Source organism: Musca autumnalis, unplaced genomic scaffold (assembly GCF_047663935.1).
Source record: "Musca autumnalis isolate F117 unplaced genomic scaffold, ASM4766393v1 scaffold_2, whole genome shotgun sequence".
In the NCBI taxonomy this organism is placed as follows: Eukaryota; Metazoa; Arthropoda; class Insecta; order Diptera; family Muscidae; genus Musca; species Musca autumnalis.
The window spans coordinates 71,475,673-71,492,622 of record NW_027411755.1 but is presented as its reverse complement, the minus strand read 5'-3'; the positions used below and the strand labels follow the sequence as shown (position 1 = coordinate 71,492,622).

The 16,950-nt window shown below is 35.9% G+C and overlaps 1 protein-coding gene across 1 annotated transcript in view; it reads left to right on the top strand.

Moving 5' to 3' along the window:
• The window catches only part of Sur (Sulfonylurea receptor), a 336,340-nt gene that overhangs the window by 124,375 nt on the left and 195,015 nt on the right, over positions 1-16,950 (top strand). Inside the window, exon 4 of the mRNA XM_073967904.1 lies at positions 1,354-1,572. Within this exon, the coding sequence (XP_073824005.1) occupies positions 1,354-1,572 (219 nt within the window). The remainder of the gene's footprint in view (positions 1-1,353; positions 1,573-16,950) is intronic.

Here is a 16,950-nt window from a genome sequence, read left to right as displayed (position 1 = left end):
CGAAGCCTCCGTGGTAATGCATTGATATGACGTCACCATTTAAAATTCGTTTTTACAAGTTGAGCCTTGGCGTATAGCATGCAGAACTAAATGTGAAAGAAATTGAAATAATATAGGTTCTAGTAACTGAATGAGAATTTTTTTATTGCCAACGCCACCCCATGATACTATATTGACTCATTGTGATGGTGGTATATATAGCTATGTATGTGACACTTGTCACACTACAAAATATATCACGCACAACCATTCTACAATCATGGATAGCTCACAAGTTTCTGATACCACAAATATTTGTAGCTAAATGTCTACTTACGAATTAAAAAAGATTTTGCTGGTTATTAAATTAATAACCATTGATTTTTTCTTGAAATGTTCCCGACGTAAATAATAATTTTAAATTTCACCCACATTACCCTAATACACTCTCCACATAAAAAAATCCAAACAATATAATTCACACATAGCATAAGGCATTTAACATGTAAACTATATAAAACACGCCGTGTGATACAAAAACTATTTATGATTCGTTTACGAAAATTGTCCTGTTTTTGATGTGTGTACGAGTGTGCTTGTGTATGTGTGCAGCAAACAAGCAAACAAAAAATCGACAAGAGATTGCTCTTGGGTAAATAATTTTTTAGTACTTATTTTGTTGAAGTTTCTCACAGACACACATACAGATAACAGGAGTTCAACAAAAACTATTTATAAACTTCACAATGGTATATGAACTCCCCTCTGTGTTAGGCTTAATAAAATTTGGGGCAATGGCATTTATGAAGTTCAAAAATATGTACAAATGTAGAAATAAAACATAAACTAAAAACGAGCATCATAGTTGGTAACCTGGGGCGTATGATTGTCAATAATACATATACGCTATGGGGAGGAGGTTGGATATTTAGTACTATTGGTATTGTATATATTATTTGAATAGCACTTTTGTAAAAAAAAATTTAATTAAAATTGTAGGTGGATGTTCAAAGGCGTTTGAAGTTGAGTGCCACCTAGGCTAAAGCTAAATATAATAAGGAAAAAGTATTGTATTTTTAACAAATTAAAAGCTGGTGGGTAAATAGGCATTCTTTTTTGATTAATAGGATATCCACTACAACTTTATCCATGAGATAAAGTTGTAGTGGATTTTTTAAAAGTTTCGAATTAAATTAATGCCAAAACAACGAAATAATTAGGAAAAAATAAAATTGTATTTTCTATTTGATCTTGATGACGTATGACTATCGTCAATACTTATACGCCGGGTGTCACATCTTTTTATTGCAATCTTATGTATTTCTAACAAATATGAGTTTTTATTAACCTTTTTAAATTTCTTGTTTTTTTCAGCGCTATCGACCGGATTACCTTGAGGATTATGATAAAATCGGTTATAAACATACATTGGCCACATTCTATTCCAAAGCTTGCTTTTGGTGGCTAACACCTTTGCTATGGTTTGGTTACAAAGAACCCTTGGAATTGGAAGATTTGGGCCAAATGCGTGTGGAGGATAGTGCCCGCGCCCATTATGATCGATTTTTGTTAATTTATAAAACAGAAAAAGTGGTAAGTAAGATAATAAATGTCATAAATTTCAATCTATTGATAATTTTAGGCTAGGTCCGTGGCAACTCACCTTGTATATTTTGCTTAAACTTGCGAACGTACATTAAAACGAAATGAATATCTTTTAATATGAAGCAAAAATTTTGAGTTTTAGCGAGAGAGGTACCGGAAGGGAGAGTTCATTATAGTTTATATTCTAACTTGATTTAAGATGCCCAAAGGTTGGACCAATTTCAATCATTGTTCCGATAGTTTTCCTGGTTATCAGTCATTTTAGTTGGATTTGTTTCGGAGTTTGTGTACCCTCAGCATTTATGCTAACGATGGTATATACTACACTACCATACGGGCAAAATGTGCCTCATTTAATTAATGATTTTAGATCCCAAGTATCTTTGGACGAAATACGTTTCAGTCGATTACGTTGGAGTCGATTTGGCAATGTCCGTTCGTCTGTCTGTCTGGCTGAAGCGCACGACAACTCTCGAACGGATCAGCCGAAATTTGGCCTTAGTAATATTTTGTCCAAATGTAGTTTAAGTTCGAAGATGGGCCATATCAGTCCACTTCTTTGGGTACCTCCCCCACCACAATATGGAGGGTATAATTAAATTTGTCATTCATTATTTTTACATGGGGATGTCATAGGAAGGAAGTACTTCCTTAAATATGTTTTTTATACCCTCAGCATTTATGCTAACGAGGGTATATGGTAAATTTCAAATTTCTTTTGCAATTCTATTGGAAGAAATGTTACAAAAAATTTTGCGAGCACATCCGCAATTTTTGGAACATAGATTAAGAAAAAATCGTGGTTTCAAATCTGTTCGCGTTCACAAAATTGGAAGCTGCGCCCAAAAGTTATGGGCGGTTTTATTCCCTTATAAAGACAAAATATTTAAAAATGCCCTTTGTGTTGTAATACCAAAATTTATATATAAAGCGTTAACAGCATTCAATATCTATCCGTAGATGCCTAAATATTTACTAAATATATTTCTATTTTCGCGGAAAATCAAGAAATACTGAAAAAATCTTGGAGTAAATTTAATTTATTCTAATTTAGAGTCCAAATAACACTCGAAAATAATAAATTAAAAATACGTACAGATTGTAGACAACGCGTAGAAAAATATGAGACCAAAATTTTAACGATAAGATTTATAACTGCCTTATTACAGCAACAACAAAAGACGAAAACTTATTGTTGGAATATTATTTCAAAAATATATTTTTTTGTTTAATACGAAAAATAGAAAAAAATTTTTGGGTGTTATTCTACTATTTCACTAAATTTCGATGCAAGGACTGACGGACTCCGCTGAAACTTCTTCAGGGAAAATGCGATGACAAACCCGAAAGTGTATTTGCTTACTTTGATAAACAATAGGATTATGAAATGGAAAGTAATATTGAAATTACAACCAAAGAAAAAACATGAAAGTTAAAAAACGTATAATTCGCTAATTCGTTAAAATCAGTTAAGGCGCATGCGCTTTTCAGATACAGCGAGTGCATCTCTATCAATATGTAGCGATTTTTCCACTTTTCATTCAGCGGCCAAAGTGTGCCGTCAGCTGAATCTTACTCTTCAAAAAACCTTTATGTGGGTAAAAATTGCGCGATATACGTAAGATTATAAGGCGCATCCGATTTCAGTGACCGCCTATAAAAAATACGTCATTATAACAAATTTTAAACAAATTCGTCAAGAACCGCGGATGTGCTACCAAATTCTATTTTATACGAAATACGAATATTACTCCAGAATCTCGGTAATTTATGCCACACGGTTTTGGAAAATAATATAATCGCGTATAAAGGATTCCATTTATGTAAAAATAACCAAAGAAAATCGCGGTTCAATGCGCGGAATCATCAAAATATAATTTTGCAGAATTTCCTACTTTCAAGGTATCTATAACCGCCGTTTTAGTGGATGGATTTGAAAGCGAAAGGGTTCATTAGTTCCGGCGCGTAAAAAAACTAAAATCACGCGGGGTTCAAGGGTACCTGAGTCACAGTTGTAAATTTTGAAGCCAAAAAATAGGTTTTTGAAGAAAATTTACGCACCAAAATTTTGACTTTGGACTCCTATTACTAGGGAGCTGTATGAAGCACACTCATGAGATATACATCAAACGACGTGAAATCACGAGTTCTACAATCCAATAAATAGTTTAGGTAATTATCTGGTTGCACCCTCCAATTACAACAAAAATTCAAAAAACCCAGATTTCAAAACTTCAAAATGTCAGCATCGATTTTAGAGGGATGCAGTGTATATATCGAAAAGTCATACATTAGAACCATGTTGCTCAAGGGGTATTCTTCAATTCTTTTTTGAGCTCAGGTCTGAATTTTCCGTGGTTTGACCAGAAATCAAGAAAGAACACAAAAAAACTTGTAAACATCAACCCATTTTTACCCATTTTTTAATATTACCACCAACACAGCTTCCATATAAATGATTTGTTATGGTTCATTTTATGCGACCCCGGCTAAAACACGTCAATTAATATAAATATATTCATATTGTATAAAATATATTGACAGTTCGCGACTTATTAAATGGTGAACCTCAACTTCAACGATTGTAAAACATTTCTGAATATTACCATATACACTTTCATACGGGCAAAATGTGCCTCATCGAAAAAATGGTTTTAGACCCCAAGTATGTTTGGACGAAATGTGTTACAGACAATTTGGAGTCGATTGAGCAATGTCCGTCTGTCTGGCTGGCTGGAGCGCACGATAACTCTCGAACAGATGAACCGATTCGGTTCAAATTTTGGCTTTCGTAATATTTTGCCCAAACTTAGTTTAAGTTCGAAGATGAGCTATATCGGTCCACTCCTTCCGGTACCTCCCCCACAAAAGTTCGAAAATGTTCGGAAAATTTGTGCGCGCGATAACTCTTGAAGGGAGTAACCGATTTGGTCCATACTTTGACCATCGTGGAGCGTGTACCAGACTTAGATCAGGTTTTAATATGGACTCAATCGGTCCACTCCGTAGGGTACCTCCCACACAAAAATTTGGAAAAGTTCAGTTTAGGACCATCTCGCGAATCGCGTTGATTTTTGCTTTAGGAACTTGTATTTACTGCCCTCCATACGATGGTATAAGTTTCATCAGGGGCAAGTCCATACTTCCTGAGAAAATAGCCTGAAAGTTGCAAAAAACCCCTATGACACCGTGTGAGGAGGTTGGAGGGCAAAATAACTCTCGAACAGGTCTGCCGATTCGGTCCAAAGTTTGGCCTTAGTAATATTTTGTCCAAACATAGTTTAAGTTCGAAGATAAGCCATATCGGTCCACTCCTTCAGGTACCTCCCCCACACAAGTTCAAAAATGTTCGGAAAAATTGTGCGTACGATAACTCTTGAAGAGAGTGGCCGAATTGGACCATAGTTTACACATCCTAATATATCTACCAGGTATAGATCAGGTTCAAATATGGACTATATTTGTCCACTCCATCCGGTACCTCCCACACAAAATTTCGGATACATGTTCACTTTAAGACCTGCTTTCGAATCACTTTGATTTTTGTTGAAGCAACTTGCATTCGCTGCCTCAATTGCGATGGTAAAAGTTGTTTCAGGGGCAAGTCCATACTTCTTGAGAAAACATCCCTGAAGTTGTAAAAAACCCCTATGGTACCATATGTAGTGGCTGGAGATCCATTCTTTTTAGTATCTCCTCCGCAAAACTTTTGATCTTTAATCCTAATCAACATTTTTGTCAGTTCAAACGCCCAAAATTTTTAAAACTCCCTAAATACATGCGTTTTTTGGGAAGAAATTGTTTTAATATACACAGGCTGAGGGTATATCTGTGTCGGCAAAGCCGACAGATACTTTTTTACTTGTTGAGTACATATTTAACCACATACCGGCTGTCGAAAAGAAGCTAAAAAGCTTAGTTCTATTTTTAGATAAAATTGATGTGAAATTATGTTCAAATTCAACACTATACATTTTTTTGTTTTTTCTTTTTTTCATTCGATACCTGCTAGTTTTGAACACACGAACTTCTGATTGTTAGCCAAACACACTACACACTAGGCCACTCGCACGAACAACAAGGGTTGGTTTAACACATCCATGTACATCAACATGTTTTTGTAATTTTGTAAACAAAAAACACCCATGCCGACGCTGTGCTTTGAACACACAACTCTAGAATTTGTAGTCGGACACACTAGCTCTGTACCACCATACTCATTACTTAGTAAGTAAGTAGTAAGTAAGGAAGTAACTAGTTATGTGTAAACTGTTAAATATATACTGCCTGATAATGCGGAGTGTAATGAGAACTCATTACCCGGTAATGCAAGAAGTAATGACATGTGCTTACCAAATTTTTGCTGGGTAGTAATATTTTGTCCAAACGTAGTTTAAGTTGGAAGATGCCCATATCAGTCCACTTCTTTGGGTAACTCCCCCACCATAATATGGATGGTATAATTAAATTTGTCATTCCGTATGTAACACATCGAAATATTCGTCGGATACCCTATAACTATATATATTTTCTTGATCAGGGTAAAATTCTCGATATAACCATGTCCATCCGTCTGTTGAAATCAAGATACTGCTCACAATTTTTAAGATAGAGCTTTGTAATTTGGTACTGAAGTTTCTATTACACCTAGGATGTTTGGTATTTCAAATGGGCTATATCGGTCCACGTTTTGATATAGCCCCCATAGAATGGAACATCCCGATTTTAGGTATTTTGAAGGTTGTGGCTTCAATATAACACCGAAATGTTGAAACTTGGTATTAAGTCTTCATTTTGGTTACTCAACTTTCCCCTCTAAATTTGTCGGTATAGGCCACGCCTTCATATAGCCGGTACATCCCCATTTTCGGTATTTTCAAGGTTGAGTTCTCAATATACCACCGATCAGACGATGCAGATCTTTCCACCTGGAATTTGTAGGTAAGGTTTACGCCTTCATATAGCGACCATAGAACGGTAACTCCCGAATTTCGGTTTTTTGAAAGTTAGTTACATTTTTTTTACCGAAATTGCTGGAATTTGGTATTTAGTCTTCTTCATAAACTGTAATACAACTCGTGGTGAAGGGTATAACAAGTTTGGCTGAGCCGAGCTTAACGCCGTTCTTACTTGTTTTGACTAAAATGGTGCCCACGGCGCCGAAGACAGTAATCGATTTGGACCATACTTTGTACATTGTAAAATTTCTAGGAGACATAGATTCGGTTCAAATATGAACTATATATCGTATGCTTAAGTGTTCCTGAATAGGTTTGAATCAAATAAAATTGACACCTATAAAATTGTACTACCTATGCAAATTTTGCACAGTTTTTTTGCTTTGATTTAGTAGAATTGAATATTCCAGTAAATCCAACAAAAAGTTTAACCCACTTTATTAGGTACGTGGGTTCAAATCTCAACCTGGAAAAGTTACCAAGAACTTTCATATAAAATCAAGAAATATTCCAACAAAAACTTTTTATAACCATGGCTTAAATAACTTTTTGATTTCGGAAGACCCCATCTGAGCTTCGAAAATTGTCTGAGAGCAAATACCAATTGTTAGCCATAATACTAGGATCGATAAACTACAAAGGTCATTGAAAATATTTGGCATTTTTGCTCAAGTTTTATTATTTAACTATCATGGCAGTAAAAATTTAAGCATTATCATGTTCAGAACTCTACCACAGTTGACCACATGTATCATAAATGCTCAAAAATTGGTCTGGAAGAATGCCTCTTCGACAATGACCCAAAAGCTAGAAACACTCTACCGCCACCAACTAAACTGGGTACACGGTCCTCTTTTAAACAACATTAAATGGAAGGTGCTGGAAGGTCTGAAACTACAATGTTCATAGATAAGAAAAATCAAAAAAAAAAAAAAAAAAAAAAAAAAACAATCTTTTTTTTTTTTTTTATTTTTGCCTTATTAAGGCGAATGCCATTTATAGTGATATTTAATTAATTCACTTTCGAGTTGAGCTGTTAGGCCTTTAGAGATACATTGAAAAATTAGGAGTCTACCGAAGTCCCACGCATCCAACCATTACACTACGTTTCACGGGTGGTAAATCCGATCTTCAGGTGTATTAGGATGTTGTTTTTGTGGCAGACGAAGGCAAAGCTTGGCAACTGGTATATATATCGAACTTCATTAGATAAATGTATATCCGAAATTATGTCAGTTAATTGAAACTCCAAACTTTTCCTATAGTCCTGCTTTTGTAATCCCACTTTTCAATGTTCACAAATACTATGGTAAGTTTTATTCCTACATCATTAGTAATTGCTCTTCTATATCAGAAGATTTTATTTTTTGATCATCAATTATTGTCTACTAAAGTTTTGACAAGTTGATGGTGGCTTAGAACGCTAAGACGCCGGCAACCTTGACACTCAGTTGTCGGAGACCCAGGTTCGAATCCCAGCCTGGCTCATGCTGAAATTATTTTTTATTTTTGCCTTATTAAGGCGAAGGCCATTTATAGTGATATTTAATTAATTCTCTTTCGAGTTGAGCTGTTAGGCCTTTAGAGATACATTGAAAAATTAGGAGTCTACCGAAGTCCCACGCATCCAACCATTACACTACGTTTCACGGGTGGTAAATCCGATCTTCAGGTGTATTAGGATGTTGTTTTTGTGGCAGACGAAGGCAAAGCTTGGTAACTGGTATATATATCGAACTTCATTAGATAAATGTATATCCGAAATTATGTCAATTAATTGAAACTCCAAACTTTTCCTATAGTCCTGCTTTGGTAATCCCATTTTCAATGTTCACAAATACTATGGTAAGTTTTATTCCTACATCATTAGTAATTGCTCTTCTATATCAGAAGATTTTATTTTTTGATCATCAATTATTGTCTACTAAAGTTTTGACAAGTTGATGGTGGCTTAGAACGCTAAGACGCCAGCAACCTTGACACTCAGTTGTCGGAGACCCAGGTTCGAATCCCAGCCTGGCTCATGCTGAAATTATTTTTTATTTTTGCCTTATTAAGGCGAAGGCCATTTATAGTGATATTTAATTAATTCTCTTTCGAGTTGAGCTGTTAGGCCTTTAGAGATACATTGAAAAATTAGGAGTCTACCGAAGTCCCACGCATCCAACCATTACACTACGTTTCACGGGTGGTAAATCCGATCTTCAAGTGTATTAGGATGTTGTTTTTGTGGCAGACGAAGGCAAGTTACCAAGCTTTGCCTTCGTCTGCCACAAAAACAACATCCTAATACACCTGAAGATCGGATTTACCACCCGTGAAACGTAGTGTAATGGTTGGATGCGTGGGACTTCGGTAGACTCCTAATTTTTCAATGTATCTCTAAAGGCCTAACTGCTCAACTCGAAAGAGAATTAATTAAAAAAAAAAACAATCGCCGGAGCGCTTTTTAAATAAATCGCCATTCAAGTTGAAATTTTTAGTGCTTTTTAGGTTTTCACGATTTTGCTTGGAAACCGCAAGCTCTATCGAAATGGTACTAAGGAATATATTGCAGCTATGAAAATGCTCTACATGATTGACCTTTATGATATTTTAGTAGGTTTTACCGTTATTGAAATAGAAATTAAACTTTCCCTCGACAAAAACATAGTATCGCTGCAAACAAGACCACATTCTCACGATAGTTGTTTATGGCATCTGTGACTGCATCTGTGTGAATGCTAGATCATGAAGATTCCTCCTGACATGTCTGGTTGGGGAGTTCTATCCATTAGAGTTGTGTCAATTGAACTTTATTGAATGACCTAGTTCACTATATAGTTCAATGGACACCGGTCGTTTGTATGAACAAACTGTGTATACTTAATATTTCACGTTAGTTTGTAGATGTTACTCATACGTTTTTGAACTAGGACAGTGAATTAGGTCGTTCAATTGACCAACTCTACTATCCATTATATGGTGATTGGGATGGCTCTCACGGTAACACCCGATCAAGTTGTTGTGTGTTGCTGTACTGGAAGAATATCTGTCTCCTCATGTAGATGGTCCACTTAACACATGAGCAACACACTGTTGCAGTTCTCAGGGTGGCGCTCTGACAGGTTTGAATACTTTTCCATGGCGTTGCAATTATATTCGAGGACAAAACTGGTGCCCTATAGTTTACCACAGACCGAACAATCACGTCAGCAACCTTTCAGAAACCTTTTCTTTATCTGCACCCCAGGTACTAACGGCTAGCGACTTGAGGACCTTGCTGCCGTCGACAACTCAGTACTCACCCCTGCCACACATGTGGTGTACAGAGTGACCGTAGATTTAGCGGCGGAAATTTTCATATTCCTCGGGTGGAAAAGATGGTAAGATCAGGCAAATAGGAGTTCAGCCTTTCACAATTGACATCGGAGAGGGTACCTGACACCAAGATCGTATAATCATCCGCAAACGTTACGGCCTCAATGCCGTCTGGAGGGGGTGGAATACCGGGCGGTTTTATAATCGGTAAATAGGTAGTATGTGTAGGTTTGTTTTTCATGGATCGTCTCTGGAATCTGGCGTAGAGTGAAGATTTGGTCTATTGACGCAATTAATCCATTGACCATAGGTTTTAGCCGTTCACACAATACAACCGACAGAACTTTATATCCCGTGGATAGGAAGATTGGTCTATTGACGCGATGTATCCATTGACTATAGGTTTTAGCCGTTCACACAATACAACCGACAGAACTTTATGTGCCATGGATAGGAGACTTATGCCCCTGTAATTGGCACAAACGTTTTTTTCCCGTTTTCCGCACGGGACATAGCAGACTAAGGTTCTAATCGTTGGATATGCATTCCCTCACCCTAATTTTGCAAATTTACACACTCCTTATCAGTATGTTGCATTCTATCTTGAATTGTTCGGCAGGCAGTCCATTAGCTCCTGCTGGCTTATTGTTCTTCAGCCGTTTAATTGCTGACTAAATGGTAAACACTCAATGATATCGTTTGGGATGGTTTCTGTGGTATCTTTATTGCCGCCCATATTCGATGCAAGAAGATTGATAAAATGCTCTTCCACATCCTCAGTACGGGATCTGTATCAGTTACCAGAGTCCCTTCATTATATTTGCAGGGAATGTGTCTTCGCCACAATCTTTAGTCTGATACTTTATACTGCGCTAAAATTTTAGTACTTTATTTTCTTCTGTACTCCTCTCCCGAAAGTTTTCCTTGTCGCATTTTTGTCATACAACACTCTTGGCCGCACCATGGATTTTTAGGTGGTGTGATTGAAGGGAGTGGGATGGATATTCATTGCCACTGCATTCCATATTTCGGATCAAGTAGTACCATCTTCCTTCATGTGGCTAAGTTGAGCGGACTTGGCTTATGTTAGCTGTTGTATTAATTAGTATGCTTAATATCCAGTTTTGAAAACCACACCGCACGTTAAAATATATTGGTAATTATATTTAATCTGATGTATTGAGAAATCTTAGAAGGTCTCCACCTCCTAGTTCGGTTGTCTTAGCGAGATCGTGAGGTTTAATTTAATGAAGCATTTGTTCAGGATAAGAACAGAGTGAATGCTCAACCGTTTGCTCGCCTTCTTCCTTTCTGCAGCTGCAACAGTGTATGTTATGTGGTAGATTTAGGCGCTTTGAATGGTTACCAATAGCTCAGTGACCGGTTATCTTGTCAGGTTGTAATACGTTTAATGTTGTAATGTGACCATGTAGAGTGTAATATCTTACATGTTTCAGTCTTATTCCATCTAATTTCTGCTTAATTACATTAATTGGTGTTGCGACTGACGCCTTTGGAAATTCGTTATAGGAGGATCCTGCCCTAACTAGTTCGTCAGCTTTTTCGTTACCAACAAACCTGTTAAGACCTGGGATTCATGTAAGAACAACTCAACTTACCCTAACTTAGCAAAAGTATAATACAAGCTTCCTTTATGTCTAGTATTTCCGCCTGAAAATACAATGCAATCCTCAGTTAGCCCTGTGAATGTAGATATGTTTGTTGTTGGGACGCCTTTTCTTATTCATCGTATTTCCGGTATGACAGTAATGTCGGCCTTTTAATTTTTAAAGTAAATCTAAACTGATATACGGATCCATGTTTAAGTATAGTTTTCAAATATCTGTTCGGTTTTAGGTAATTTTGATGTTTTAAATTTAAATATTTTATGAAAATATCTGAGGGATATGCAGGCAATACCACTTAATATATGCTAACATTTTAAACCTACTGTCCTTTTTTGCTCGTTTGCTTATAAAACTTTGCCACTCCTGTAGAATAATTAACAAATTAATTATTTTTAATAGTAGTATTGTAGTTTTTTCTGTTCGAATATAATTTCCGTTCAACGTCAAAGGTAATGAAATTGCTCTCTCCAGACATTGTAGTTGTTGGGTTTTTGCTGGGGTTTTTGCAGATGTTTTTATTGGCCAATTGCAAATGTCCGGCTGTCCTGTATATTGCTGGGCAAGTAGTCGTTTTTCTGCTTGGAAAATTTTAATTATTGACACGTTGTTAATTTATGTTTTGTTTATATAAAAATAAATTAAAAAAGAACAGCTCTTAATGGGTAAACAAATTAACTGTAACAGAAAAGAACAGCTGGCCATGTTAATGGTGGCGCGGACAGGCAGGCAGTTTGGATACGAAATTAATCCTTTTATAATGTTGTGAATGAGAGGAAGAGGGAGTGAGGTGTTTCAAAAGATGGTAGCAGCTTATGGAGGTATTCTGGATTTTTTTTTTTGGAAAATTTAAAATTAAATTTTGTATGAAGAAGTAGAATTTTGCGCTTACGAAAGTGGTAATGGCAGCACACACAGTAGCAGCAATAATGTGTTAGGTATTTCTATAAACTTTCAAATGATATCCACTTTGCCGTAATAGGTTTACCGGGTCTAATCCGGCTTGAAATCTGGCTTTTCGGTCAAATAACAAGGAAACCAGATCCGCCGCAAATGAAAATTATACATTTCCATAAACAGAGCAACAAACCCTACATTCTGACAAGAATTCAAAATAAGAATATAATTAAAAAAAATTAACTAACAGTGTTTTATTTATAAATGCACTTAAAAGTAGAAAATAATTTTTCATGATGGAATCTCTCAAATAAAACGCTTGCATTTGAATAAAAAATGGTGACAATATTGAACGGCAAGCGTTTTATTTGAGAGATTCCATCATGAAAAATTATTTTCTACTTTTAAGTGCATTTATAAATAAAACACTGTTAGTTAATTTTTTTAAATTATATTCTTATTTTCTAGTTTTTAGTGCATTTAAACTTTATAATTACTTTTAATTATACCCTATACAACAATGTGGAAAAGGGTATTATAAGTCGGAGACCCCCGATGTGGTACACCAATCTTCATATCTCGACGAGATAAAGCGATTTTGAGATGTGTGTCCGTCCGTCCGTCTGTCCATTATAAATTGTAAACACGCTCCAGGCCGCAATTATGGACCGATCGTCACGAAATTTTGTATGGAGGTCGGGTTCAGATCAGAATAGCGGGTGAAATGCACCAAAAACATAATATTTATCCAATTTTCTAGCGGCTCTGTAGGTCTCAATAATAGTCCGATCAACGCGTAATTTTTAATAAGGTAAGAGTATATCACATAGGAGAAGCTTGCAATTTAAGATGGCGATTTGATAATATTTAGGGGGTTAAATGGACCAAAACTTTTGTGTGAAAATTTTTAATATACAGCTTATATCTTAATTCCTGGAAGTGAAATTCCGGGCAAGTGAGATTTACTTGAAAGTGGAACGCTTGACCTTTCAATTGATGCCAATTATGTTGGTGTGCATGATCAGATAACAGAGTTACACAGCCTAATATATTCCGTTATTTGTTTGTATTGTAAAAATAAACTCGCTAGAAGTCGCAATTATACATCAATAGTCACGAAATTTTGCGCCGGGTAAGAGTATAGGTCGAAAAAGATGCCTACAATTTTAAATGATGATCTGATATTCTTTAGCGGGTGAAATCGACCATTACTTTTGTATGAAAAATATAAAAATTTTATTTTTGATCGATATTTTAATTCCTTGAGGACATATATATTTCGCAAAGTAGCCTACATATGAAAAAAACTACTGACCTTTCCTCTGATGTAAATCGCAATAAAGTGTTTGCTAGATAACGGGCCTACTGCCTAATATATAATGGGTTATGTGTAGAGAACCACATTTTATCCCATGGTACATATTGTCTCTCCAAAAGTGTAGGTAACACCACTATACCCCTTATTTGGTATGCCAAAATTCATATCTCGACGAGATAAAGCGTTTTAGCGATGTGTGTCCGTCCTTTAAAATTGTAAACAAGCTTAAGGCCGCAATTATGGACCGATTGTAACGAATTTTTTAAGGAGGTTGGGTTTTTGGTGATGATCGTGAAATGTTCAGGGGATGAAATGGACCAGAAACAAAATTTTAACCAATTTTGTAGCTGCTCTGTAGGTCAAAATAATAACCCGCAAAATTTTAAACAAAGTTTGAGTTTATGATGAAGAAGAGGCGTACAAACCAACGTGAAGATCAGATAATACTTAGCGGGTTAAATGGACTGAAACTTTTGTGTGAAATGGGTAAACATTTCAATAATGTAGCGGTTAAACAACGGAAGTAGTAGTACTACATAAGTGGGTTTCATTACATTTTAGTTTGTGTGAACTAAATTTTCCTTTCCTGCTACAAAAATGTCTTTGTCATTCTAGATAACTTTTTGGTTTTGGTCATAAGTATTATACATTATATAATAACATATATATATAATTGTTCCCCAAACATCCCAGATAGGACAAGGGAGACTTCTCTCATATCAATGAGTGCACGCCGATTCATATTGGCTCAATGATATGGGACCTACTTTTTATTGCCGAGTTCGAACGGCGTGCCTTACGACACCACTTGTAGAGAAGTTTTTTCATGGCTTAAATACTCAGGAAATGTCGCCAGCATTACTGAGGGGGAATTTTGCCACCGTTGAAAATTTGATGTTGCTTGGCCTGGGATTCCAACCGCAGACCTTCTGAGTGCAAGGCGGACGTGCTAACAATTGCACCACGGTGGCCCCCAAGTATTATACATTACATCTCTGATATTTATTCTCTATTGCGATGCGTAAGGAAATTAAATGCGTCTCTAATTCGTTTTCGTATGTCCTTTCGCAGCTATTTTTGTTCCTTTTTCCTTTCTGGCATCGCCGCAATCTGTAATACAAAAGCCTATGTCAAAATCGTGCGTTAATGCAAATATCTTGCGTTAACAAAATACCAAACGCAAACGCATCGCAATACAGAGTAACCCCCCAGGTGTTGGTATAGCCCCCATATTACGGCTCCACCCGATTTCAAGTGTTTTTTGTCTTAATTTTTGGGCCGAAATGGCTGTAATTTTGATTTCGAGTTCCCAACTTCTCCACCAAAAATTGTGGACATAGGTCCAGGTTTTGATATGGCCCCTATAAATGGTACCACCCAATTTCAGGCATTTTAAAGTTTGTATCTACATTTTCGGCCTAAATTGGTTATGGGGTTCCAAACAACCTTCTCCGAACTTCCCCTTCTCAACTTGCCTTTTCCACATTCAGTCTAACCTGTTCACTACTACACACATCCACAATCATAAATAAAATTGAAAATCTTAAAAACGTATTTACAAAAATAAAAACAAGTAAGAAAAGTCTATAGTCGGACGGAGCCGACCATGGGATACCCTATACCACTATCCCTGGACAATCGCTCTCCACAATTTTTGGTGGAGAAATTTCTGTACCACTGGGATCTCCAACTGCCAAGTTGCATGCAATTCGGTATAAAAATGAAGATAAAATCCTTAAAACACTTGAAATCGAGCGGCACCGCTATATGGGGGGCTACACCAAAACCTGGAACTATGTCCATAATTTTTAATGGATACGTTTCTGTACCATTGGATATCCTAGCTGTCAAAAAACAGCCAATACGGGCTACATAAAAAAATGGACCAATATTGGTTTTGATTTCATATTCATGTATTGTCATCCAAATCTGAAAAGTTTGTAAAGTTTTAGTTCGATTGGTCAACTGCAACTGTGTGAAAAATGAGTTACCAGATTTGAAAAGCAAAATACCGGAAATCGGGTGGTACCGTTATATGGGGGCTATAGGAAAAAATGGACCCATATTGATATTGGTTTCATATTCACGTATTGTCATCTAAATCTGAAATGTGTGCAAAGATTTACTTCGATTGGTCAACTGCAACCGTTTTAAAAATCTGCTACCAGATTTGAAAAGGGGGTTAAGTTAGACACCGTAAAAACACTGTAAGAATGGACCAATATTGGTTTTGATTTCATATTCATGTATTGTCATCCAAATCTGAAATGTGTGCAAATTTTAAGTTCGATTGGTCAACTGCAACTGTGTGAAAAATTAGTTACCAGATTTGAAAAGCAAATTAAATAAAACACTGTAAAACATTGTAAAAATGGAGCAATATTGGTTTTGATTTCAATTGTGCAAAGTTTTAGTTCGATTGGTCAACTGCAACCGTGTTAAAAATGAGTTACCAGATTTGAACTAAACACACACCAAAGCAAGTAAAATAAAACACTGTAAAAAAATCGAAAAGTTTTCGTTGGGGTCGTTCCCTTTGGGCTTTCGAATACACATGTGAGTTAAATGGGATATTTTTGCGTAAAATTACTCTAACATGAATAACTCTACTAAACACGTTCCGATTTTGTTGGATTTTTTTAAATATATGTATAATTTGGCTCTTCAAGGAAACATATATGTGTATTTTTGGGGGAGTAACCCGGTCTACTCCGGTTATTTTAGCCATTTCACCTGCATATGTGCGTATTTCCCTTATAAGTACATATAAATAAGGTGTTTTTTAGAAACGCTATATCTCAAGAATGGTTCCTTCTTAGAAAAAAATATAAAACAAATATAATGAATTTTGCTGTCTACAATATTTGCTCTAGTCACTTTTTGATTAGACCCACCGTTTTCAAGAAAAAAAAAACCGAAAACCTAAAAAATCCCTAAATTTTGACCTATGACCCCGAATAACTGTTTTTTCTAATGGCAAACCCTTGTTATCGTCCAATATCCAGCTTTGTGGGAATTTTTTGTATTTCAATGTCTATTTTGACTGGACTTTTAAAAAATATTTTTTGAAGATAATCAGAGGACGTGGATTTCAAAAAAATATTTTATGAAGATTGTCAGAGGACGTGGAGTTTAAAGAAGTTATGAAGGAAACCCGAGGACGTGGATTTTTAAAAAAATATTTTATTCAGATTATAAAGGACGTGGATTTAAAAAAAATATTTTATGCAGATTATCAGAGGACGTAGATTTTTAAAAATTATTTTAT